The sequence below is a fragment of the Loxodonta africana genome, chromosome 3, assembly GCF_030014295.1.
Source record: "Loxodonta africana isolate mLoxAfr1 chromosome 3, mLoxAfr1.hap2, whole genome shotgun sequence".
NCBI classification, from domain to species: domain Eukaryota; kingdom Metazoa; phylum Chordata; class Mammalia; order Proboscidea; family Elephantidae; genus Loxodonta; species Loxodonta africana.
Genome location: NC_087344.1, coordinates 6,619,878 through 6,645,611, shown reverse-complemented (window position 1 = coordinate 6,645,611; position 25,734 = coordinate 6,619,878). Strand labels below are relative to the sequence as shown.

At 52.6% G+C, this 25,734-nt stretch overlaps 1 protein-coding gene across 5 annotated transcripts; it reads right to left on the bottom strand.

The window, feature by feature from the left end:
- Positions 1–1,855: 1,855 nt before the first annotated feature.
- On the bottom strand, positions 1,856–25,286 carry ANKRD24 (ankyrin repeat domain 24). 5 transcript variants are annotated; one of them, XM_023540988.2, is made up of 20 exons: positions 19,830–19,913; positions 18,562–18,692; positions 18,392–18,480; positions 16,985–17,049; positions 16,388–16,445; positions 14,505–14,575; positions 14,250–14,356; positions 13,932–14,119; positions 13,405–13,433; positions 12,748–12,828; positions 12,508–12,615; positions 11,072–11,110; positions 10,869–10,967; positions 10,374–10,446; positions 10,018–10,136; positions 8,343–9,860; positions 5,903–6,070; positions 3,349–3,474; positions 3,011–3,076; positions 1,856–2,737 (listed from the first exon to the last, which is right to left on the bottom strand). In XM_023540988.2, exons 1-20 carry the CDS (start codon positions 19,866–19,868, stop codon positions 2,660–2,662), a joined length of 3,252 nt encoding a protein of 1,083 aa, XP_023396756.2. In that variant the 5' UTR covers positions 19,869–19,913; the 3' UTR covers positions 1,856–2,659. The 5 variants fall into 5 exon arrangements, with proteins under 5 accessions (XP_023396756.2, XP_064136378.1, XP_064136376.1 ...); XM_064280308.1 differs by lacking the exons at positions 1,856–2,737; positions 19,830–19,913 and adding an exon at positions 20,769–25,286 and having other exon boundaries at positions 2,748–3,076; XM_064280306.1 differs by lacking the exon at positions 1,856–2,737 and having other exon boundaries at positions 2,748–3,076.
- Between the last annotated feature and the right edge of the window lie 448 nt (positions 25,287–25,734).

Below are 25,734 nucleotides of genomic sequence, written 5' to 3'. Positions count from 1 at the left end.
AGACAGAGACAGAGACAGAGGATGAGAAGAGAGATGGGGAGGAGATAGAAACAGAGACAGAGAGAGAAGGGGAGGAGAAGGCAGAGACAGAGAGAGACAGCGACACAGAGAAAGACAGAGGGCGAGGAGACAGAGACACAGAGACAGAGACGGGGAGGAGAGAGACACAGAGACAGAGAGAGGGGGAGGAGAGAGACAGAGACACAGAGGGGGGAGGAGAGAGACACAGAGACAGAGACAGAGAGAGGGGGAGGAGAGAGAGACATAGAGACAGACAGAGGGAGGAGGAGAGAGACAGAGACAGGATGAGAAGAGAGACGGGGGAAGAGAAAGACAAAGACACAGAGACAGAGGATGAGAAGAGAGACAGGGGAGGAGAGAGACAAAAACAGACACAGAGAGAGAAAGGGAGGAGAAGGCAGAGCCAGAGAGAGAGACAGAGGGTGAGGAGAGAGATGGGGGGAGGAGAGAGACAGAGGCAGAGAGGGGGGAGGAGAGAGAGAGACAGAGAGAGGGTGAGGAGAGAGACAGAGACACAGAGAGAAACAGAGGGTGAGGAGAGAGACAGAGAGATAAAGGGGGAAGAGACAGACAGAAACAAAGAGACAGAGACAGACAGAGAGACAGACTCACAAAGAAACAGAGACGGGGACACAGAGGGAAGGAGAGAGAGAGATAAGGAAAGGAGAGAGACAGAAGAGGAGAGAGAGAGAGAGACAGGGGAAGTGACACGCACAGAGAGACAGCTATGGGTGGAGGACAGAGACAGATGGAGAGGGAGACAGAGAGGCAGAAACAGGGAGATGAGTCACAGAGAGATAGAGAAAGACACATTTGGAGAGATAAAGAGAGAGAAACAATGACAGAAACCCACAGAGATGAAGCCATAGTGAGAGACGGTTGCGGAGAGGGACAGTCTACACAGATACCAGTTGCCATACAGTGGAGTTTCCAAGAAGCAGGTAGTGGATTAGAACTGCCATCCTTTTGGTTAGGAGCCTGAACTCTTAACCACTGTGCCACCAGGCCTCCTGCATGGACATGGGGCAAGTTATTCACCACTGAGCCACCCCTCGGGAACCTACTGCTTGCCAGCCATGCTCCCAGCCCCCAAGAAACAGCCCAAGGCCCACAGAAGCCCAGGCCCTGGGGAGGCAGCCTCTACCCTCTGGGATTCTCCCAACGATGGGGACACCCAGGGACATGCTGAGCCCTTCCTAGGCTCAGTGCCTGCCCTGGGCACCTGAGAAAACCCCCAAGGACAGGCTGGATTCACGATGACACCCTGCCTCCTACTCCCTCAGCTGGGAAGAGCCAAGTAGCCCCAGGGGCTTTCAGGGGATTTGCCAAGGGGCAAGGAGGCTGCGAGCGGGCAGCTCCGGCCAGGCCTGGGATTGGGGGACAAGAGCGAGGATGAGTCGTCCAAGTGCCCGGTGGGATCCTGTCTCTATGTAAAATATTGGTATTTTGTTCATCGTGGACTTTTTTACAGCCATTTTGATCTTCTAACGTATTGCCTGATGATTTCATTTATCACGATGTCTGAGTTTTGGGGGCTCCCCGAAATTTTGCATGGAGTCTCTAGGCAGCTCAAATGGTCATGTGCTCAGCTACTAACCAAGAAGTTGGTGGTTCGAACCCATCCAGAGGCACCTCAGAAGAAAGGCCTGGGGAACTACTTCCAAAAGATCATAGCCACTGAAACCTGATGGAGTACAGTCCTACTCCGACACACATGGGGTTTCTGTGAGTCGGTATCAACTCAGTGGCAACTGGTATACAGCACAGACCACTACTGACGTGTTACTCCCTGCTGGGCTCCGCTGGGAGCCCTGGCAGCACAGTGATGAAGAGCTTGGCTGTTAACCAAACTGTCAGCAGTTCGAATCCACCAGCTGTTCCTTGGAAACCCCGTGGGACAGTTCTACTCTGTCCCGTAGGGTCGCTATGAGTTGGAATTGACTTGAGGGCAAGGGCTTGGGCTCAGCTGAACTGGTTCCTGCCTGTATGGTGCCCACGGTCTCTACAGGAACAGAAGGCTCAGAAGGACAGTTATAATTGGACCCCGCTCAGCTGTTAACCACAGGATTAGCAGTTCAAGTCCTCCCAGAGGTGCCTCGAAAGAAAGGCCTGTCGACCTGCTTCCAAAAACCATCCAATGAAAACCTTATGAAGCCCAGTTGTACTCTGACACGCATAGGGTCGTCATGAGTTGGAATCAACTCCAGGCAACTGGTTTGGTTTCTTTTTTTTTTAATTTTGTATTCAAGGTGAACGCCTCACTTGCCTCACCCTATTCCCGGCCCTCACCCTATTCCCGGCCCTGCTCTGGGCACCCTCACCCCTTGCAGAGGGAGCCCAGCAGTCAAGCCACATGCTTTCCTTTGTCCAGCGCACAGTGACAGTTTATTCCTGTGGGAGGAGGGGACTCACAGAATCTGCTCAGGGCAGGGACTAGGGGCAGGAATGGAGCCAGTTTAGGGGGAGTCAGGAAGGGGCTGGGCAGGGCTCCAAGTGCAAATGGTCAGTGCAGGAGCCCAGACAGCCCTGGGGGTCCAGGTGAAGCCAGTCTGTGCGGGGCTTGGAGGGACAGAGGCCCCAGGGTGGGTGGGGGACGATCCGGGCAGAGGGCCTGGAAGAGGCGTCACCCCACCCAGCCTCAGCGGCCCTGAGCTTGGAGTCTTTGCTTCTGCAGAATCTGACTCAGAATTTGCTGCACATCTTCGTCCATCTGGCCCTGGGGTTATGGAGAACAGAGAGAGAGAGAGAGAGAGAGCCTGGGGCTCTGCCCTGGCCTCCCACCCTTCTCCCTCTCCAGCCCTGATCCAGACAGCCAACCTGGGGAATGAACACAGATAGATTGCCACAGGCCATGAACCTCTCCCCGGGATCAGCCTCCCACTATACAGGTGGGGAAAGTGAGGCCCTGAGAGTGGCAGCGGCATGTCGAAAGCCAGGTGGATACCGTGTCAGGGATCAGGTGCAGTTGACTCACCTCCTTCAGACTCACCTGGATAGCATACAGCAGGTGACTCCGGTACAAGGCCACCACAGCACTGTGGTCCCTGGCAGCCTTCTGTGAGTAGGAGGACTGATCAGAAAAACCGGAACCCCCAAGACACCCCAAAATACCCACTTTGCATCCAGATCCTGTATTTGATGGTATGCATCAGTACAACGATGCCAGTTGCTAAAACATGGAAATATTTTTTGCCCACGTCCGGAAAGTGCACCCCAGCCCCCTCCTCGGATCCCTGCCCAGAGCTGTACAGTTGGTGAATATTTTGGCAAGCTGCCCCCGCCCCGAACCCTGGCTCTGCCCCATCCCCTGCCCGACGCAGCCCTCACCTCCAGCTGCTGCTGCAGGGCCTTCACCTGGCCTCGCAGGGCCTCCACCTCAGGGGTGGCCGGGGTGGCTGGCTGATCTTTTAGGGCCTCCTTAAGGCTGAAGACTTCTTTAGAGAGCTCTGTGATCTAGAGAGGGTGGGCTGTCAAGGGTCTCCCGGAGCTCAGGGTTGGGGACACCTTGAGGCAGCAGGGAGTGGCTGGGGCAAAGACTTGCTAGGGAGAGTCACATCTCAGGGGTTAGCAAACTCTGGCCCGGGGGCTGAGTCCAGTCCACAGTTTGTTTTTGTATGGCTCACAAGCTAAGAATGGTTTTCACTTTTTTAAATGGTTGGGGAAAAAAAAGTCAAAAGAAGAATAATATTTGGGACATGTGAACATTACAGAAAAATTCAAATTTCACTGTAAATAAAGTTTGGAGTCCCTGGGTGGTGCAAATGGTTAGCGCGCTCGGCTGCTAACCGAAAAGATTGGAGGTTTGAATCCACCCAGAGGCGCCTCAGAAGACAGGCCTGGTGATCTACTTCTGAAAAGTCAGCTTCTACTCTGACGCACATGGGGTCGCCATGAGTCAGAATTGACTCCTCAGCAACTATTGTTTTAAAATTATGTTTGTGTGTGTGTGTGGTGTGTGTGTGTGTGTGTGTTAAGCCATTTCTACAATAGACAACTGGTTTTTAAATAAAGTTTTATTGGCACACAACCACGCCCATTGGTTAACATGTTAACATGTTAATGTCTCCAATGGCTTTTGTGCTACTGGGTTGAGTAGTTGTGACAGAGACTGGCCCAAAAAGTGGGGGAAAAAAGTCTTTTTGGCCCTTAACAGAAAATATTTGCTGATCTTGTCATTTCCCCTCTCAGGGGTCTCCACTGGCCCATCTGGAAAATAAAGGCAGCCAGAACAGGAGACCCAAAAGCAGCCTGGCTGGTGGGCTGGGGTTGGACAGTCCTGAGCTTGAGTTATCTTGAGAAGATGACTTAACCTTCCCAAGCCTCAGTTTCCTTATCTGTAAAATGAGGGAGAATCACAGTTCTTGCCTTCATAGGTCGCTGTGATCGCACACTGAGATTAAGTTTAAACTGTGCCTGGCAAACAGTAGACACTCAATAAATGCTGGATGTTATTAGTACAGTAGGTCAGAGGTTCTCAACCAGAGGCAAGTCTGCTCCCCTGAGGGGACACTAGGTCTGAGATGATTTCGTTACAATTGGGGAAAGGGGACCACTCCTGGTATTGAGTGGGTGGAGGCCAGGTGCGCTGCTCAACACCCTACAGTGCACAGGACAGCCCCACCCCAGAGAATGACCTGGCCCCAAATGTCGGTATCGAGGTTGAGAAACCCTGTACTACAGTGAGTAAACTTTTCCAATATTAATCAAGATCCTTTATCACTCATACCTAGTTCAGAAGTTCTCAACAGGGGCAATTTCACCCTCAGGGGACACTTGGTGATGTCTGGGAATGTTTTTGGTTGTCACGACTGGGGGGTGGTGCTATAGGCATAGAGTGGGTGGAGGTCAGGGATGCTGCTCAACACCCTACAATGCACAGGGCAGCCTCACCTCAGAGAAGGATCTGGCCCCAAATGTCAATAGCATTGTGGCTGAGAAACCCTGCTCTGCATAATCCCTACAACAATTTTATCCTCATTTTACAGAAGAGGAAACTGAGGCACAGAGAGGTGAGTTACTTGCCCAAGGTCACACAGCGAAACAGGGTTGGGCGACTCTTTGAGCTAACCTGCCCAGGGCTCCAGTAACACATGCTGTGTGACTTTGAGCAACTCACATCCCTTCTCAGAGCCTGTTTCTTCATCTGGACCATGCGGCTGAAAATGTTTTCTGGCTCTTTGGGTTGTGGGAAGACTAGAAGTAATAATGTATGGAAAACACCTGACCCAACAACCAGGGGCCGTTATTATCATGATCAGCACAACCACCAACACTGCCATCATCATCGAGAACATGACTTAAGAACTTCAAATCCTGGCTGAAATATTGCATGGCTGTGTGACCCTGGGCAAGTAGCTTCATCTCTCTGTGCCTCAGTCTCGTCCTCAAATAGGGATAATAAAATCATCTATTTTATGGGAATTTCATGTGAGGATTAATGAGTGAATCCCAAAAATCAGCCACTGAAAACCACCTATGGATCACAGTTCTGCTCTGACACACATGGGGTCGCCATGAGTTGGAGTTGACTCGACGACAGCAACTGGCTTTTAAATAAAGTTTTATTGGCAAAAGCCGCACCCGTTCATCAATGTGTTAATGTCTTAACGTGTTGAGGTGGCTTTAAGTGCATGGCACGTGGTTTGGCATGCAGTCAACACTCAATAAATGCTACTCTAGTTATAACGCATAGTTGGAACAATAACTTGTGTGCCAGACTTGCTCAGTGGCTGCAGCTGAGTCCCCTCCCTTCTCTGTGCCTCAGTTTCCCATCTGTAAAACAGGCTGATTTCCTAAGTCCCCCCTAGATGGGATGTTCTTAGAGCCCCCCCACCCTAGCTGAGCAGGGCCCTCTGGCCCGAGCATGGAAGGGGGCACCCACCTTCTTGTCCTTCTCCTTGGCCTTGTCCAGGGCCTCCTGGGCGCGGCTCTGGGCCTGGAGTGCCCTCTCGGCCTCGGTACGCAGTCCCCGCAGCTGCTGCTCAGCTGTGGCCAACTGGGCCTCGGCTGCATGCCGCTCACTCTTCATGAACAGCGCCTCCCGCTGCACCTGCAGCCCAAGCCCATGTGTGACTCTGAGGACAACTGGACCCCAAGGACGTTTGGATCCTGAAGATGTTTGGACCCTGAGTGCATGTGGACTCCAAAGGTACTTGAACCCCACGGCAATTCTGATCCTTCTATTTTGGCCCAAGGACATTCAAGTCCCACCAGTTTGACCCCAAGACTCAGTAATGACCTGAAGGGGTTTGACCTATGAAAGTTCTGGATTTCCCTTGGTACTGGGAACATCTGACCCTGCCATTCACCTACAGCCTCCCAGCTCTGTGGTCTTGGGCAAGTGACTTAATCTCTCTCTGCCTCAATCTCCTCATCTGTAAAATGGGAATACTAATAGCTCCCCACTTCATACGGTGGTTATGAGATAAAATGAAGAAACACATGGAATGTGCTTAGAACAGTGCCTGGCAGGAAGTAAGAGCTATATTTGGATTGGGGTATTACGGTCATTGTTATTATTTATTATTGCTATCACCAACGACATTTTCCCTGCCAGTGGTGTGAAGGTTTGTAGATTTCTTACAAAATGAAAGAACAATAGATGAAATGGATGAAAAGCAAACGAATGTCAAAATGTTGATGACTGCATTTTCACAAAAATATCAAGATCAGAGCAATGTTAAGTTTGCAAAATTTAATCCTGGAGGGAAACTGCGCTTGATAGAAGCAATAGCTCTGGGGGAAAACAGATAACTATATTTTCCAATTTGTGCAGACTGGCTACATATTAACAATTCCCATTGCCCATCAAGTCGATTCCGATGCATGGCGACCTTATAGGACAGAGCAGAGCTGCCCCATAGGGTCTCTAGGGCTGCGAACTTTACAGAAGCAGATGGCCACATCTTTCTCCCTCAGAGCTGCTGGTGGGTCAAGCCAATGACCTTTTGGTTAGTAGCTGAGTGCTTAACCACTGTGCCACCAGGGCTCCTTATATTAACAATTAGAACATTTAAAAACCTAAACTGATTGATGAATCAAATCGGACTTATAAAATTTACCCCAAAAAGAAGTGATAATGAGGAAGGTAAATTTTAGAAAGTAAAATGAAGATGGGGAGAATCAGGTTGGCCCATGAAGTCTAGGAATTAGACCAAGGGTTTGACTGGTTAAAAAGTGTGTCCTTGGGAAAACAGTTATTCTGGCTAGCATTTACTATACCAGGCACTGTCCTGAAGAGCGTACGGTAATTAACTCATTTAATCCTCACGTGAGAATTAGGAACCATTACTACCTCCGTTGTGTTGTTGTTCAGGGCTGTTGAGTTGATTTTAACCATAGCATATAGGGTCGCTATGAGTCAGAACTGACTCAATGGCAATGAGTTGTTGTTTTCGTTTTTTTTAACCCCATGTGACAGAGTTGAACCGCTCATAGGGTTTTTAGGCTGTAATCTTTATGGGGATAGATCACCAGGTGTTTTACCTAGCCACTGGGTGGGTTTGAACTGCTAACCTTTCGATTAGCAGCCAAGCACTTAACTGTGGCCCCAAAAGGGTGCCTCACCTTCATTGTACAGATGAGTAAACAGAAACTCAGAGAGAAAAATGCTTTCCTGACAATTAATGAATGTTCATAAATTTGTTAAAACAACTGCCAGTATTTTTTTTGTTTGTTTGCTTTTGAGAAGAGAGATGGAGACCAAGAAGCTCACCATCAGGGCCAAAAAATATTCCCTGGGTTAAAACAAACAAACAAAAAAAAGCAGCAGCATCAAAGCTCACCAGGTTAAAAATAATGAGATAAAAAATCTTTAGCCACAGTGTTCTCCTTCCAGAATGTTTGAAGGGTCAAAAATGATTAAATGATTAAAACGACAAGGTCAAAACTACAGGGTTGAAATGACCACCAAACAAAATACCCATTATGTAAAAACATCAGAGCAAAAAATCAATCCATTGCTTATAAAAAAGTATTGTAACCTGATCCCCTACCTCACACCATACACATAGACCTAAAAAAAAAAAAAAAAACTAGGAGAAGAAAATATAGGAAAATATTTTCATGACCTGGGGATACGAAAAGGTTTTGTAAACAAACTGTAAAAATTATTAACCATTAAAAAAAAAAAAAGATAGGGTGCAAACAGCAGAAAGGTTTTTAAAAAAAAAACAAAACAAAACACAAGTTGAAACATTCAGGAGGTCAGTCTGGCTGCAGGGTCAATTGCTGAGTTGAAACTTATGGGGTCAAAATATTCTGTGGCCACAGGGGTCAAATCTGGCCCCAGGTGAGCCTACTGGGGGGCTGGCCATGCTCACCTGGAAGACCTCAGCGCTGGTCTTCTCGTGGCGTCGTCCCAGCTCCTCCAGCTGCCCCTCCAGCCGGGCCACGTCGGCCTGCAGTGCCCCCACTACACGCTCGTGCTCCATGCGTGCCACACTGCCCACACGCTCACGTTCCAGCTCTGCCCGGAGCCGGGCTGCCTCCTTGCCAGTGACCACCACCTCCTGCTCCAGGCTGGCCGCCCGGCCCCGCAGCTCCAGGGCCTCCTCCTGCAGCCGGTGGTGTTCGGAGGCCGGCACAGAGGCCTGGCGGAGAGCCTCGGAGGCCTTGCGCAGCTCTGCTAGGCTCTGTCGGGCCTCCTCGCAGGCTGCAGCCAGTTCGGTGGCCTGAGCCTCAGCTGCGTCTCGGGCCTGGCCCAGTGCGGCAGCCACTGCCCGCTGCTGCTCCTCGGAGGTGGTGGCAGTGGCCAGCTGCTCCCGCAGCACCTGCAGCTCCCGGCTCTGCTCCAGCCGCAGCTCCTCCCGCCGAGCCAGCTCTGCCCGCAGGCCCCGGGCCTCCTCCTCAGCCAGTAGCCGGCCAGCTCGGGATTCATCCAGCCAGGCTGAGACTGCCTCCAACTCCCGGAGGCGCGAGTCCCGGTCCCGGAGGTCCTCCCGGGCCTGCTCTAGGGCTGCCCGCAGCTGGACTGTGTTGCCCCCGCTGCTCTCACCACACCCACCGCCCTCGGCCTCACGCATCTGCTCCCGCAGTCGGCCTGCCTCGGCCTCCACGGCCTCGCACCTGCCACGGGCCTCCTCTAGCTCAGCCGCCGCCTCCTGCCCCCGCTGCCAGAGTGCCTCCTCCAGGCCACGGATCCTGGTCTCCAGCTCTGCCTGCAGTTTCTCTGAGGCCTCAGCTGCGCCTGGATGCAGGAGGGGGCTGGCGGGGACTCCCAGGGCTGTGGCCTCCACCCCCGTGGCCTCCACATCCATGTTCTCTGTGCCTGTGAGCTCTGCCTCCGTGGCGCCCACTCCATTGGCCTTCATCTCTGACTCCTCTGCTTTTCTCTCTGTGGCCTCCACTCCAGTGGCCTCAGCTCTGGTGGCCTTTGTCTCCGTGATTTCTGCCTCTTCTGGAGCCTTCGTTTCTATGGCCTCGGCCCCCATGGCTACCTTTTTTTCCAAGGCGGCAGCTCCTGAGCCCTCTGTTTCTGTGGTCGTGGCTCCCAAAACTGTTTCCAAAGCCCTGGCCTCTGTGGTTTTGGCCCCTGCAGCCTCCTCGTCTGTAGTCTCTGCTCCGTTCACTCTGGATTCCAGAGCTGCGGCACCGTTCAGCTCTGTGTCTGTCGGCCCGTTCTTGGTGGTCCTGACTCCTAGACCCTTGCCCGCCCCCTCGGCCGCCTTCTCCTCTCCGGAGGCCCCCTGGGCATTCCGCTGCTCTAGCACCCGCAGGGCCTCGGCATGCTGCCTGCGGAGCTGGTCGAACTCAGCCTGGAGAGCGTCGTAGACGACCAGAGGGATGACCTCAGCCAAGCCATTTGCCTCCACCTCATCCTTTTCGAAGTTCTCCAGGATCTGAGGAGGGAGGAGGACAGTCAGGTGGCGGTCGAAGTGGCTGTGGGGATGCAAGATGACCTCCCCATCTCAGCCCACAGACCCAGCCACATGCCCATCCCAAGCCCAGGGACCAAACCCCCAGGTCGTTAGAGCTCCCATGCCTCAGTTTCCCCACCTGGACTTTCTCCATCAGCTCCTGGTTCTGTCTGGTGAGCGCAGCCACCTGGTCCTGCAGGGAGGCCAGGAGCTCCTGGGCTGATGGGCTCATCCGCTTGGAAAGCAGCGCCTCGGCCTCTGGAGGGGGGCACAGAGTAAGATCCCAGGGCCCCAGGTGGAGGGGGCTGGGGGCCACAGCAGTGGTCCCCAGGGAAGACTCAGGCAATGGAATGAATAACAAGTGAGCACAAACCTCCATCCCAGCTTCAAGTACTCTCCACACCTTTGGGCTCAGGTGCCATCTCCCGGGACCCCAGGACAGGGGGGCAAGTGTACCTCTGGGCCCCAGGGGATGGGAAGGATGCGGGAGCTCACCTGGGAAATCAGACAGCTCCCCCTCCTCATCCTGCAGGGTGGCCACGTCATAGCTGGTGTTCTCCCGCTCATTCTGGGGGTGGGACAGAGCCAGGCTGGGGGTCCTGTCCCCCTCTGCTTGCCTTTTTTGAGAAGTGCCCACATGTGTGCTGGGTATGTATTGGGGGGTGTGTTGTCGGTGTGTGGCCGTGTTTCAGTACATGTGTCTGTTGTGTGTGTTGGCGTGTTTGCGTGTGAGTGCAGTTGTCCACCTCTGTGTGTACAGGAGGGCGTGACTGTGCGCTTGGAGAAGTGTTGGGCATGTGCACGTGAGCATATGTTTGTGAATGTGTTGTCTGCCTGAGATTGTACGTTTGAGTACGTTTGTCTGTTGTGTGTGTGTGTTTGCATGTGTGTGAGACTATGCATTAGTGTGGTTGTCAGGCAGCCACAACAGGGGAGGGGTCCCTGGCTGGCCCCACGTCCCTCCCAGGTCCCTGCTCCCTGCAGGCCCACCTCCAGCAGGGACAGCCGGCTCTGCAAACTCTCCACCTCACGCCCCAGGCTTTCCTTCTCCTCCTGCTTCTCCGCCAGCAGCTGCTGCAGCTCCTGCACCTGGTGGAGTGGTGGGGGGCTCAGCCGGCCTCTGTGAGGAGCCCCCCAAGGAGGGATCGCTGGGCAGCTGGGGGGCCTGTTCCTCCCCCACCTTCCACATCTACCTGTCTCTCCAGGCTGTGGAGGGAGCTGGCCTCAGGCTCCTGCGATTGATGGGAGAAGGAGGACGAGGGTCAGATTTGGGGCCTGGGGTGTCCCTGCCAGCTCCTGCTCAGCAACCTCCATGCCATCCACACCACATGTGCCCACTGAGCAGCTACCGGACACCCGGCATGCTCTACCCACTGACACGCGCCACAAGAATTTACTGAGCGCCTATGGCGTGCCAGGCACCATTCTGTCCACACACTCATTTCTAAGTATTTATTGAATGCCTACTGTGTGCCACACTATTCTGCCCAGTTACTCATTACCAAGTATTTACCGAGTGCCTACTGTGTGCCATGCTATTCTGCCCACTCACTCATTACCAAGTATTTACCGAGTGCCTACTGTGTGCCATGCTATTCTGCCCACTCACTCATTACCAAGTATTTATTGAGTGCCTGCTGTGTGCCAGGCTCTATTCTGCCCACACATTCATTACTAAGTACTTATGGGATTGCTATGAGTCGGAATCAACTCGACGGCAACAGGTATTTTTGTTTGTTTGTTTCTTGAGCACCTACTGTGTTCCAGGCAGTATTTTGGTCACTCACTAATTACCAAGTATTGGTTGAGTGCCTCCTGCGTACCAGACACACTATTTATTACTAAGTACAGTCAGTCCTTGTTATGCGTGGATTCTGCTTTGCAAATTTGCCTACTCGCTAAAATTTGGGTGTAATGTCAAAATCAATACCTGCGGAGCAAGTCTCTCACAGCCATGAGCATGTGCAGAGCAGCGAAAATTTTGAGTGACAGGCACATTTCCAGCTGAAGTTGAACAAGGCTGGTTCATTATTCGCTAATTCCGTATTCACAGAGACTTTATAGAACATAAATAATGCGAATAGACTGTATATATCAAGTGCCAACTATGTCAGACCCTGTTTTTGTCTACTAATTCGTTTGTTCACTCACTCAAATATTCATTCATTTGATAAATATTTATCACACCTTTCTGTGAGCCAGGAACCGTGAACTATGCCTGCCTTCTTGGGCTTACAGTCTAATGGGGGACCATGTATAAAACATATGTCCCATAGTGACAAGTGCTATGAATAAAAAGAAAGGGGGCTTGGAAGTGGGCAGGGAACAATTTAAGTTAAGGTGGGCAGGGAGGTCTCTCTGAGAAGGGGCCTTTTCAGCCAAGGCCTTAAGCAGGGCAGGGAGGAGCCACGCGGGTCTCTGCAGGAAGTGCATCCCAGGTAGGAGGAACAGCTCTTGCAAAAGCTGTGAGGCAGGACTGTGCCTGCTGAGTTGGAAGGGCAGCAAGGAGGCCTGTGTGGTTGGAGAGGAGCGATCCGGGGGAGAGAGGAGGAGGGGAGGTAGGAAAGGCAGGGAAGCCTTACCCCCAGAATGGCACCCAGCCCCGGGCTTGGCCCCAGGCTGCCCTCACCTCCGACTTCCTCCGTTCCTGGTGCTGCTCCAGGCCCCTGATCTTCTGCAGCAGGCGGCCCCTCTCCTGCCGCAGTCGCACGATCTCCTCATAGGCATCTTGATCATCCTGTCCCCCGCCACGGACCCACCACTTCTAAATGAGGCCCAAGAGCTGTCCCCACCCACGCCTGAGCCAGACTTCCCTCCACCCCTACCCGGGGGTCCCCTAATTTTCCCCCCATGTCCAGGCATCTCTCACCGGCATAGGGACACTGGCGGGGGGCTGAGGTGCCTTCCGCTTCTTGGAGGTCCCTGGCTTCTCACGGCTGGACACAGAGTTCTGATGGGGTGAAGGGGGACACACAAGGGACCTGCCAGCCAGTCCCAGCTCCACCCTGCCTTCCTGCGTGACCCTGAGCAAGGCTCTTCCTCTCTCAGCCTCGCTTATGCCAGCATAAGAGGAGGCAAGACAACATTCCCTGAGTGTTCCGGATCTTACTCTTCACTCTCCACCTCTCTCTGTGCCTTGGTTCTTTCCCCAGCTGGACCAGATTGTCTACAATCTGTGGAGCTGAGGGGCTGCAGAGCTGAAAGAGGAAAAGAGGCCAGGCCTGCCTCCTCCAGAAAGGCTTCCTTGATTACTCCGGCCCTCACCATCTCCTTTCCTTCCATCACTCCACCCCAGTGCTATGATTTCCCAATATTCTCACCCAGTTCTGGGAATGATGCAGTGGATGCTGCTGCCACTTGGTGGCAGCGTACCCTGAAGGAAACATTCTTTCCAAACAGGTCTTCCTGGGTATCATAACCCTGGGACTAGGATTCATTTCTTCTTTCTCTTCCCACAAAGCTTGGAGGGGAGGGGCAAGTGTGTGCATAGGGAGGGAGGATCTGTTAACTGTTTAGGGAGCCATACCTGAGAAGAGGCCTCGCCTGAGTCATCCTCTGGGAGGAAGGGGAGAGAGGGAAGCAGGATCAGGCACTCTGTTTTGGGAACCCCATTCTCAGTTTCAGGGAGACCATTAGCAGGTCCAGGGAACTTGTGGGGGGACTCCCAATTCCCTAACAATCAGGATTTTTACGGCAGGAATCCACCGCTTTGTCAGAATGCTGATAGAAGGGACCTTGAAACTCTCAAAAAGGAGAGGACAGTAGCATCTCCAGAAGGGGGTGGATGGGGATGCCAATTCTTAGGAAGGGCAAAGACCAGGGATAAAAGATAAAGGACCCATTAAAACAGGGTGGACCCCACGTTATCCTGAATGCTCTGGGATTCCTCGAAACTGTCCCGAGTAGGATTAGAGGAGCCATGAGATCTCCTATAGTGCAGCAATTAGGAGGTGCTTTAAAACTATCAACAATAGGGGGGAATGGGGGATGATAAGCAACTGCCTGGAAGGAAATGGGGGTGTTTGACATTGCCTAGAGGCAGAGCCTGCATACCGCTGGGCGGTGAGGGGCGCTGGGCTGCTTCTTGCAGGAGATGCAGGATGAGTTTGTCCCCCACGAGTGCACCGTAGTGAGCCGCGTCCTGGCCCAGAGAGTCGGTGATGCCAGGCTGGGCCCCGCCCTGGAGCAGCACCTCCACTGTTTCGGGGCTGGCCCCTTCACAGGCCAGCATCAGGGCTGTCCTACCAGGGGAGGGAGCTACTGAGGGGGTGAGGACATCCCCAAATCCCCACACCCTTAACCAGAGAGGTTAAGAAATTTGCTCAAAGTCACAGAGCACACGGTGGGTGGGTCAGGAGAGAAAATGCTGACCTGCCCTGCAGGTCCCGGTCATTCACGGCAGCACCCTGCTGCAGAAGGAGGCGGCACAGATCTGTATGACACATCTGAGCTGCTATGATCAGGGGCGTTGCACCTGACTGATGGGGAAGAAGGGATGAAACAGAGGAACGAGAGGCTGACGGGGGCGGGGTAATGACACCTATATGGCTGCCCCTGAGCTTCACTTCAAACTTTCTCACATTGGCAAGTGCTGTATCCTTCCCAAAAAAAGTCCCAGAAGCTCACCCGATCTCGGGGGTTCAGGTGTGCTTTAAAGGAGCAGAGCAATTCTGAGCAGGAGAGGCAGCCACCAGCCGCTGGTAAAAGAGAAAAGGGGAGTAGAGAGGTCAAAGTTTAGACATTTTCTGGGGGCCTTTTGCCTGGTTCTGATTCTTATCCTTTATTTCATGAGAAATCTCCACCTCCCCTGGGAGATCAATAACAAAGGCACGACTCCCATTTTACAGATGAGGAAACTGAGGCCCACCCAGGCCCCTGGTCACCCAGTGAAGTCTCAAGCAGGGTCATGTTTAGAACCCTGGTCCCCAAACTCCCAATGCCAAGCTCCTTCCACTTTTGACCATGATTCCCTCTAAAGGTAGAACTTTAACTCATTTTCATCTATTTCCTCCCTTTGATCCCAACAGAACTTGCTGTACGCCTAACCAGTTGCGGTCGAGTCGATTCTGACTCACGGCAACCCCGTGTGTTTCAGAGCAAACTGCACTCTGTAGGGCCTTCACGGCTGTGCTCTTTCGGAGGCGGATCACCAAGCCTTTCTTACAATGCACCTGTGGGTGGATTCTAACCAGCAACCTTTTGGTTAGTAGCCCAGTGCTTAATCATTTGTGCCCCCAGGGACTCCACTGTGTACCTACTTGTGCCAAAGCCTCACACAGAGAGTGGTAAGGACATTTACCGGAGAGATCTGACCTCAGGTGGGTTGAGGAGACTTCTTGGGGTTTGATCTCAGTGCTGCGTTTTGAAGGTGAAAAGGGGGAGGGAAGAGTGCACGAGGCAGAGGGAAATGAACGTGCAAAGGCCCTGAGGTAGGCAAGAGTGTGGTAAGGTCAAGGAAGTAGAAGGAAATGTGTATGTCCAGAGCCTCAAAGAGGGAAGAGGGACGTGGTACCAGATGTCACTGAGAAGTCAGCAGGGTCAGACCCTGTGGGTCCTTGAAGCGTGACATCCTCTCTTTAAGATAATTTGAAGAGATTTATTTTAAGAGATCTCTCTGGCTGTTTTGTGAACAGGGCCAAATGAAGGCAAGGAGGCTCACCAGGAGGGTGTCCAGTCTGGAAAAGAGCATGGCCTCTGCAACCCCCTAGGTTTGAATCCCAGAATATTGTGGGACACTCTGATTAAGCACAAGAATCTACTTTTTCAGTCAACGAACTCTGAATACCTGCTGTGCGACCAAGAGGTCATGGGGTTTTGTTTGCTGCTGTACCCCCAACGCTTAGAACAGGGCCTGGCAGACACTAGGTACTCAGCAAATATTTGTTGAATGAATAAACCCTCGAGCTTCCATCACACAATAAAGGCATTGCCGCCACTAGGTGGCAGCATACTCCAACTGCAGAGCACTTTTAAACAGGCGACTAAAACCTCAAAGCAAACTCAAATTTGTTTCCAAAAGAACAGATGTTTCTTGAGTCATCAGTGAAGGTCATGTGAATCTCATGGGCATGGTGGGCAGACCTTGGGCTGGGTCTGGCTTGACCATGTGGGTCCCTGCCCCTCTCTCCAGGAAGGAGTTTGGATTTGATGGTTACGAAGGGCTGGCTGCCCCGACCTTTGCCATTCCAAAGTTTCCTAGGAGTTCCTCAAAGGAACTACAACTCAGAGTCACCCCCACTGTTCTCACACAGTCTGGCACATAGTAGGCTGTGCTTTGGAGTCAGTTGACCTGAGTTCCCCTGTCCATCCAATGGGGTAACTGTCTGGCTCAAGAGGTCGCTGTGAGGATCAATGCTGAGCCCCAGTGTTTGACATACAGTAGGTGCTTGTTGAAAAAGAAGGAAGAGGCAGGATGGTTCAAAGCAGGTCCCCAGGGCCCAGGTAGAATAACCCCTGAGCCTGGTCCCCTCTGGGCTGCGGTAGGTAGGGCAGGGCTGGGCTGCACCCACCTGCGTGATGTAGGGCTGTCCACCCACTGCTGTCCACGGTGTCCACCACACAGGAGGCCTGGAGAGGGGGTGGATCAGTGGAGGTGGGGACATCCCTCCTGGCTGCCTGGTTTCTCTAGGACCCTCTCCCACCCTGGGCGCAGCTGTATTTCAGGCTCCTTGCCTTGCCCCTTCCTCCCTTCCCCTGCCCTGTGGAGCCCATTTCCTCTCGGGTCTCCAAGTGACCCTCTTTGTTTTCATGGGCGTTGATGAGAAAGAGGAACTAGCTAGGGGCTCGGGAGCAGCTGGAGATTTGGGGAGTAGCTGAGAGCTCTGAGAGTGGCTGTAGCTAAGAAAGTAGTTAGAGTTTGGAGAGAAACTGGGGCTCAGGAAATATCTGGTCTTGGGAGTATATCTTGGGTGTGGGAAGTATCTGGACACTTGAAGAGTATCTGGTTGTCCAGGGAGTAGCTGGGGCTCAAGAGTAAAAGGAGGTCAAGAAATATCTAGGATTCAGGGAGTATCTGGGGGTTCAGGGAATTGCTGAAACTCAGGAGTACTGAGGGCCAAGGGAGTATCTGAGATTCAGGGAGTATCTGAGACAAGAAAGCAAATGACCTGTAGCAGCTGCTTCAAGCACTGTGGGTGCCCATACTTGGCGGCCAGGTGGAGGGCATTATAACCTAAGGAAGAGAAGACTTACTGGAGCACCAGATACTCAAGGAGCTCCCCAAGCCTGTGTCAAATATTCGTGATGTGTTTCCCTGTGTCTGGCAATTCCCCAAACCCCAAGTACTTCTCAAAACCTGGCTACTTCCTATGGCTGGAGACTCTCCAAGCTGCAGCTAGTCTGTATCCCAGACAATCCCATCTCAGCTACACTCCATACCCACCTACTTCTCAAGCCCTGTTGCCTCAGTCACTCCCCATGTCCCTGGCTACTTCATAAGCTCTACACTCAAGCTCCAGCTATACCTAACCACAACCCACAATTGCTCCTGCTAATCAATATACCAAGAAGCCCTGGTGGCCCAATGGTTAAGCACTTGGCTGCTAACCAAAAGGTCAGCAGTTCAAACCCCCCAGCAGCTCTGCAGGAGAAAGAGTCTGCTTCCATAAAGACTATAGCCTTGGAAACCCTATGGGGCAGTTCTGCTGTTCTATAGGGGCATTATAAGCTGGAAATGACTCAACAGCAGTGGGTTTAATTGATATACCCTTGCTATTCCACGCGCCTGCTACATCCCTGTCTTTGTTACTCCAAAAACCCCAGCTACTCCGTAACTCTCAGCTCCTATGCCTATTATGTCTAAGCTTCAAATCTGACTCTGCCCCATACCTAGCTAACCCCTAAGCCCTAACTACTCCTTTTGCCATTCATTCTATCTCAGTGGTTCCCTCAGGTCCCTAGTGAAGTCAGACACCCAGATTCTCCTTTTGTCTCAGCTGCTCCCAAAACTACAGCTATCTCTAAACCCCAGCTATTCATGCACCTCAGATATTCCCCGAACACTACTTATTATTCCCATATCCCTAGACACTTCCTCAGCCCAGATACTCCCACAAGTCCAGCTTCTCCCCCAAATTCCAGATACTTCCCGTGCTTCAGTAACTTCCTTGACCCCAACTACTTCCACATCCCAGATGCACCTCACGTCCCAGTTTCTTCCATTATCGCAAATGTCCCCATAGCCCCAGGTGCTTCCGGAATCACTTCCTTGATCCCAGGTCCCAGTTACTCTCCTAAGTCTCAGAAACTTCCCCAGGCCTCAGATACTCCCCCGTTCCAGCTACTTTCTCTGATTCAACCACTACCTGAGTCCCAGTTAGTTCCCATGTTAAGTCCATTCACAAATGGTCGACTTACCTGGCTTGGGCACAGCAACCTAACATGCCCCTGAGCCTCCCTGGGTCCAGTGAAGGGGCAGGGAAGGGAACCCCTCTTTGTCAGCAGGGCCTGGCTGGACCCTGGGGCACGTCGTCTGCGTTCCCCCCCCAAGCCCCCTGGGGCCCGGCTGGCAGTACCTGCCCCATCCGTGCTCATGACATTGGCACCCTGTGCCAGCATCACCTCCAGGCAGCTGGCTGCACCCCTCATGGCTGCCAGGTGGAACCTGGAGGTCAAAGGGCAAGGGTCAGCCACAGGGTTGCTGCCACCCCTCACCCATCTGGTTGTCCACAGGGTGGGCACTCACGCGGATTTCCCCTCAGGGTCCAGCTTTGTGGGCACCAGCCCCTTGCGGGTGATCAGGGCAGCCACCCGCGTGGTGTCGTTGTTCTCCACAGCCTGCAGCAGCCGCTCGTCGCTTTTGCCCCAGTCCTGGTTCTGCCAGGAACACCCAGAGGTGTGTGGGCCCAAGTCGGCTCCTGCCCCGACCCTCTCCCCTGGGCAGGGGCTCCAGGCTGTCAGTGCCCGCCCCTGGGCACTTGCCTGGCACCTGCCTCTGGCTGCAGGTTTTGGGATAGGGCAGGGGCCGCAGGGCGGGCAGGAGCCGAGCTCGGTGGGGCTGAGCCGAAGCTGCAGAGGAGGCAGTCCTGGGCAGGGGGCCTGAGATAGTGTCCCCAAGCCCGTGCCCCCCGGCCCCAGCAGCTACCCCCAGGTCCACCACCCCAGCCGTCCACCCCTTGCCAGCACTTTCCCATCCCCTGACCAGTCTCAGCACCACTTCCAAGGAGCTATGCCCCATATCTAGACCCCAGCTTGTCCCTTAGTGAAAAGCCACCTTTCAACACAGCCCGTTCAAACTGGCCCACGTCTCTCCAAATTACCCTCCAAGCCTCCCCATCTGAACCCCTACAGGGGTCCCTTTCAATGTCTCTGTCATCTTTCCTTCCACACTTACCCTTTGAAATGCCACAATTGTCCCCAAAGTCCCTAGACCTGTCCCCCAAAACTGTAGCCTGAAATGCATTCCAAATCTCTCCCCCAAATTCCTGAAATCTACTCCAAAATATTCCCCCCAACGAGCCCGTTATCTGTCTCAAGAACTGTCCCCCAGAATGTCCCCTAACAGCACCTTCAAGTGCTCTCTGAAACTGTTCTCCAAACCGACAATCCCCTTCCCAGAAAACTATGCCCCCAAACACCTCCCAAAAGAACCTTGCAAATGTTCTTTGAAATTGTTCTGCACTGTTAATACTTTTTCCCCCGAAACCATCCCCCAAAAGAGCTTCCAGACGGTTTCCCCCAATGACCCCGTCTGTCTCCAAACCTGTTTCCCAAAACTGCTCCCCAATACCCTCTAAATTCTCCTAAATGTCCCCATCTGTCTTCAAAATTGTCTGCCCAAACACCCCTTGTGGCTCTCCAAATGTCCCCCCCAGACTCTGTCTCCCCAACCCCCACCCCCCCCAACACCCATCCTCCCAGGGCCTGGGGGTCTGGGCCCAGTGGGGCCTGGGGAGAGGGAGGAGGCCCCGCCCGCCCCCGCCCACCCCCTCCGCGTCCCCTCTCGGGCCCTACCGCTAAGGAGGCGGTGGCGCACAGGCACAGCTGCTTCATGGCGGCCGGGCTCGGGGCGGCGCCGGGCCGTGGGGACGGGCTGGGGCTGAGCTCGGGCCCCGCGGGACCGGTCGCCCTCTGGTCCCGCCGTCAGGGCTGCCACCCGCGGCGCCGCCCCTCCCCGCCGCTCCGGAGGCCCCTCCCCCACGGCCGGGGTGGGGTGGGGTGCGGGTGGGGTGGGGTGGAGGTGGGGTGGGGTGCGGGTAGGGTGGGGTGGGGTGCGGGTTGGGGGGGTGGAGATGGGGGATGGAGGTGGGGGGGCGGCAGGAGAGGGCTGGGCTCGTTCTCGCCACGAGGAGGAGGCGGGGCTGGGGGCTCGGCCTGCTCACCCCCGGAGCTGCCGCTGCCGACCCGACCTCCCTTGGACCCGCCAGCGCCCCTTTCCGCCTCCTGGAGCAGCCCGGCGGGCAGGTGTCTCCGGGCCAGGACCAGGACCGACACAGCCGCTCGCTGCCTCCTGCGCACCCGGACTCTCGCTCGCTCACTCATTCATTCACTCCCTCACTCATTCATCCACTCATCCCCTCTCATTCGTGCATTCACCCATCTGTCCAGCCAGCCAGCCACTCATTCATTCGTTCGTTCATTCACTTGGTCACTCATCCACTCCCTTATTTATCCATTCGCTTACTCATTCGCTCATCCACTCATTCATTCATTCACTCATCCACTCATCTGTCCACTGTCATGCATTCATTCCGCTACTCAGCCATCCACTCATTCATTCATTTTCTCATTCATTCACTCATTCACACACTCATTTTTCATTCATTCATTCACTCACTCTCTCATTTATTCATCACTCATCCCCAGCGGGGCCCTGCAGTCCGAAAAATCTGAATTTGAATCCAGGCCCACCCACCCCCATTTACTACCTATATGACTCACTAAGATACTTACCTCCTTTGGGCTTCACTGTTGTCCTCTGTGAAATGAGTGTCATAGCAATATCTACCGCATAGTGCTCAATAAGATGACTCAGGGACCCAGGGACAAAACTGGGGGGGTTCAGGATGGAGTGGGAGGGCCCTAATACTTAAGGGTGGGGCAGACGAGGTGGAGGAGGGGCATCCAAAGACGGGGTGGGGCAGGACCTGTGGCCTCAGTAGAGTCACTGAGGGAGGGAGTGGGTGTGGCTGCAGGTTCACCAAGGGAGGAACCCACAGGAGGGAGAGGTGGAGGCTGCAGGACAGAGGGGTGAGTGGAGAGGCAAGGTCTTCTAGAGATGGAACCTAAGAGCAATGACCCTGCAGACAGGCGGGCAGGGGTCTGAGTCCAGCTAGGCCATTTTTTACCCTCTGTGTGACCTAGAGCTGGTCACTGCACCTCTCTGGGCCTCAATTTCCTCCACTGCCAAATGGGATTGATAATAGAACTGACATCATAATGTAGGCTTTCTCCCCCCACTCCCACTCCCACCTCCCGCACTGCTGACGTGGGGACCGGTTCCTTCTCTAGGGTGGGGCTGACCCACGTACTGTAGGGTGTTGAGCAGCACCCCTGGTCTCCACCCACCTGATGCCAGTAGCACCCCTACCCCATTGGTGACATCCTAATGTGCCCAGATGTTACCAAGTATCCCTTGGACAGAATCACCCTAGGTGAGGACCCCTGGGTTAGGGAATTCCACTGACCCCGAGAGACTCTGTGTCCCATAATCACCTGACCTACTGACATTCTAGGATGCTGCTCACATTTAAATCCACACACTGAGTGGGGAGGAGAGAGGAGGGAAATCACAGGAGCTGGAGGGTCACCCTGGTTTACACTGTCTGACCCATCAGGAGTTTATTCTGTTGTATGCTGTGAAGTCCCCCACGAGTCTGTCAGTTTGTCGTATCATGGGGGCTTGTGTGTTGCTGGAAGCTATGCCACCGGTATTCAGATACCAGCAGGGTCACCCATGGCGCACTGGTTTCAGCTGAGCTTCCAGACTAAGACAGACTAGGAAGAAGGACCCGGCAAACTACTTCTGAAAAGCATTAGCCAGTGAAAACCTTGTGAATAGCAGCAGAACATTGATATAGTGCTGGAAGATGAGCCCCCCAGGTTGGAAGGCACTCAAAAGATGACTGGGGAAGAGCTGCCTCCTCAAAGTAGAGTCGACCTTAATGACAAGGATGGAGTAAAGCTTTCAGGACCTTCATTTGCTAATGTGGCACGACTCAAAATGAGAAGAAACAGCTGCAAACATCCATTAATAATCAGAACCTGGAATGTACGAAGTATGAATCTAGGAAAATTGGAAATCGTCAAAAATGAAATGGAACGCATGAACATCGATATCCAAGGCATTAGAGAGCTGAAATGGAAACCCTGGTGGCATAGTGGTTAAGAGCTACAGTTGCTAACCAAAAGGTCAGCAGTTCGAATCCACCAGGTGCTCCTTGGAAACCATATGGGGCAGTTCTACTCTGTTCTATAGGGTCACTAGGAGTTGGAATCGGCCTAACAGCAACAGGTTTAGTGAGCTGAAATGGACTGGTATTGGTCATTTCGAATCAGACAATCATATAGTCTACTGTGTCAGGAATGACAACTTGAAGAGAAATGGTGTTGCATTCATCATCAAAAAGAACGTTTTGAGATCTATCCTGAAGTACAACCTTGTCCGAGATAGCATAATATCCACACACCTACAAGGAAGACCAGTGAATACAACTATTATTCAAATTTACGCACCAACCACTAAGGCCAAAGATGAAGAAATTGAAGATTTTTACAAACTTCTGCAGTCTGAAATGGATTGAACATGCAATCAAGTTGCAATGATAATCACTGGTCATTGGAATGCAGAAGTTGGAAACAAAGAAGGATTGGTAGTTGGAAAATACGGCCTTGGTGATCGAAATGATGCTGGAGATCACATGATTGAATTTTGCAAGACCAACGACTTCTTCATTGCAAATACCTTTTTTTAACCAACATCAATGGCAACTATACACAGGGACCTCGCCAGAGAGAATACACAGGAGTCAAACTGACTACATCTGTGGAAAGAGACGATCAGCAACACACGTGCAAGTTCAAGCTGAAACTGAAGAAAATTAGAACAAGTCCAGAGATGGAATCTGATCGTGAATATTCAATGCAATGCCAAAAAAGCCAACAAATCTCCTTAGAAGCAAGGACGGTGAGACTGCGTCTTGCATACTTTGGACATGTTATCAGGAGCGACCAGTCCCTGGAGAAGGACACCATGCTTGGTAAAGTAGAGGGTCAGCGGAAAAGAGGAAGACCCTCAATGAGATGGATTGACACAGTGGCTGCAACGATGGGCTCAAGCATAGCAACGACTGTGAGCATGGCACAGGACCAGGCAGTGTTTCGTTTTGTTGTGCATAGGGTCGCTGTGAGTCGGAAAGAATCCGACAGCGCCTAACAACAACAACAACATGTTGTGAGGTAGGGATCAAACTCAATTTTTTCCAAATAATTAACACAGGATTTCTTAACCTTCACATTGCTGACACGGGGGTCAGCCCCTTCTCTGGGGTGGGGCCCTCCTGTGCACTGTAGGGTGTTGAGCAGCATCCCTGGCCTCCACCCACTCGAGACCAGTTGCACGCCTACCCCCCCACCCCGCCGTCATGACAACCAAAAACATAGCCAAATAACCCCTGGGCAGAATCGCCCTCGTTGGGAACCACTGGTTTGGGGCTGTGCAAGGATTCACAGTGAACACCATCAGCGTTGCCCGGGGTTATTTTTGGAAGTGGGCCAGGCAGGTAAGTGGAGAGTTTGGTGATAGGGATTGGGGGCGGGGGAGTCCTGAGGTCTCCTCCCTCCTCCTCGCGCTCTCAGGGAGGAGGGGTGATCCTCTCCAGCTTGTCCAGACAGGAGATTGAAACAGATCTCCTGGCTCAGTCCTTGAATTTCCAACTGCCCCCTCGACCCGTCCTCATGGATGCTGTTCAAGTTCACAACAAACGCTGAGGGGAGCCACGGGTACCCTGTCCTCCGTGGGGCTCAGGCCACATCCTGGTGTCATCCTCGACTCCGCTGTCTCCGCCCATCACGCAATCCACCAGCCAATCCCACCAACGTCGAGACCCCGCCCCTCTCACTCCTGCGGTTACCTCCCGGGTCTGGCCCCCCACCCCCGCGCCGGTCTGCCGGAAACTTCCCCCGGTCCCCCTTTTCTTCCTTCACCAGCAGACAGACCACAAAAAACCAAACCCATGGCCGTGGAGTTGATTCCGACTCATAGCGACCCTATAGGACAGCGTAGAACTGCCCCACAGGGTTTCCAAGGCTGTAAATCTTTATGGAAGCAGCCTGCCACATCTTTCTGCTGAATTCACGGTCAGCATCCATAAATAAAGTTTTATGGGCACACAGTCAGGGCCCGCTCATTTACATATCCTCTGTGGCTGCTTTCTGCTTCAGCAAGCATAGCTGATTACTTGCAACAGAAGCTTGTGGCCTGCAAAGCTAAAAATGTTTACTGTCTTGGCCCCTTACCGAGGAAGTTTGCTGACCCCAGCTGTACAGGGTCCCCTGCTGCCAGCTCCTCGAGCTCCTCTCAACTCGCCTTTCCCCTGGCCCAGCTCTTTTGCCGTGGTCTCCTTTCCACTTCTCCAGGCCTTTGCCCTTGCTGCCCTTGCTTTCCCTTCTGCCTGGAGTACCCTTCCCCCACTGCCCACATGAAAACCAAAAACCAGTTGCCGTTGAATCTGTTCCAAGTCATGGTAACTCCATGTGTGTCTGAGGGTTTTCAATAGCTGATTTTTTGGAAGTAGATCGCCAGGCCTGTCTTCTGGGGCATCTCTGGCCAACCTTTCAGTTCCTAGCCCAGGGCTTGTTTGCTGGTGCAGGGACCCTTCTCTGCCCACATTTGAGCCCTTAATGGGGGTTTGCTTTATCTTTATTGCTCTTATCACCCCTTGACATCATAGTTATTTTATATTTATTTTTAAATATTTAAAAGTTTAAAAGAAAATTTTAAGAATATTTAAAGTTTAAAATATAAATTAAATACTTAAAAATATTTGGAGCCTTGGTGATGCAGTGGTTAAGAACTCAGTTGCTAACCAAAAGATTGGCAGTTTGGATCCACCAGCTACTCCTTGGAAACCCTGTGGTGCAGCTCTACTCTGTCCTATAGGGTTGCTATAAGTTGACTTAAAGATATTTGTTCAAAAAAGTCTGTTTCCTCTTAGTCTCCCCACCCTGGAATGTCACCTCCACAAGGGCAAGGACTTCTGTCTGTCTTGGTCACGACTGTGTCCCCAGCAGGACTGGCTACAGAATTTGCAGGGCTCAGGGCAAAATGAAAATGCAGGGCTGTTTGTTCAAACATTACGAAAAATTTCAGGACGGTGAGAGCAGAGTATAAACCAAGTACACAGCCCTTTGGAGCTTGGGGCCCTGGGTAAACGCCATGGAGCCAGCCCTGGTCCCCAGCATATTACAACAGGGCCTGGCCACAAAAAAAAAAAAGCCACAGAAGGTGCTAAATCAATGTTTGTTGAATGAATTAAAGACGTAGTGACTCTGGAGACAGAGACAGACTTGGCAGGAAGTGTCGAGGTACTAGAGTCTAAAAATAAAAAAAAAACCAAGCCCACTGCTGTTGAGTGAATTCCAACTCGTGCTGACTCCACGTGACAGAGTCGAACTGCTCCATAGGATTTTTTTTGGCTGTTATCTTTACAGAAGGGAATCATCAGGACTTTCCTCCACAGCACCGTTGGGTGAGCTCAAACTGCCAACCTTTAGGCTAATGCTGTTGTTGGGTGCTGTGAAGTTGATTCTGACTCTTGGGGACCCCGTGTGACAGAGTAAAACTGTTCCATAAGCAGGGACGGATTACCCAAAAAGCAAGATATGCACTGGCTTAATTATGCTTACCTATTAATCTGCA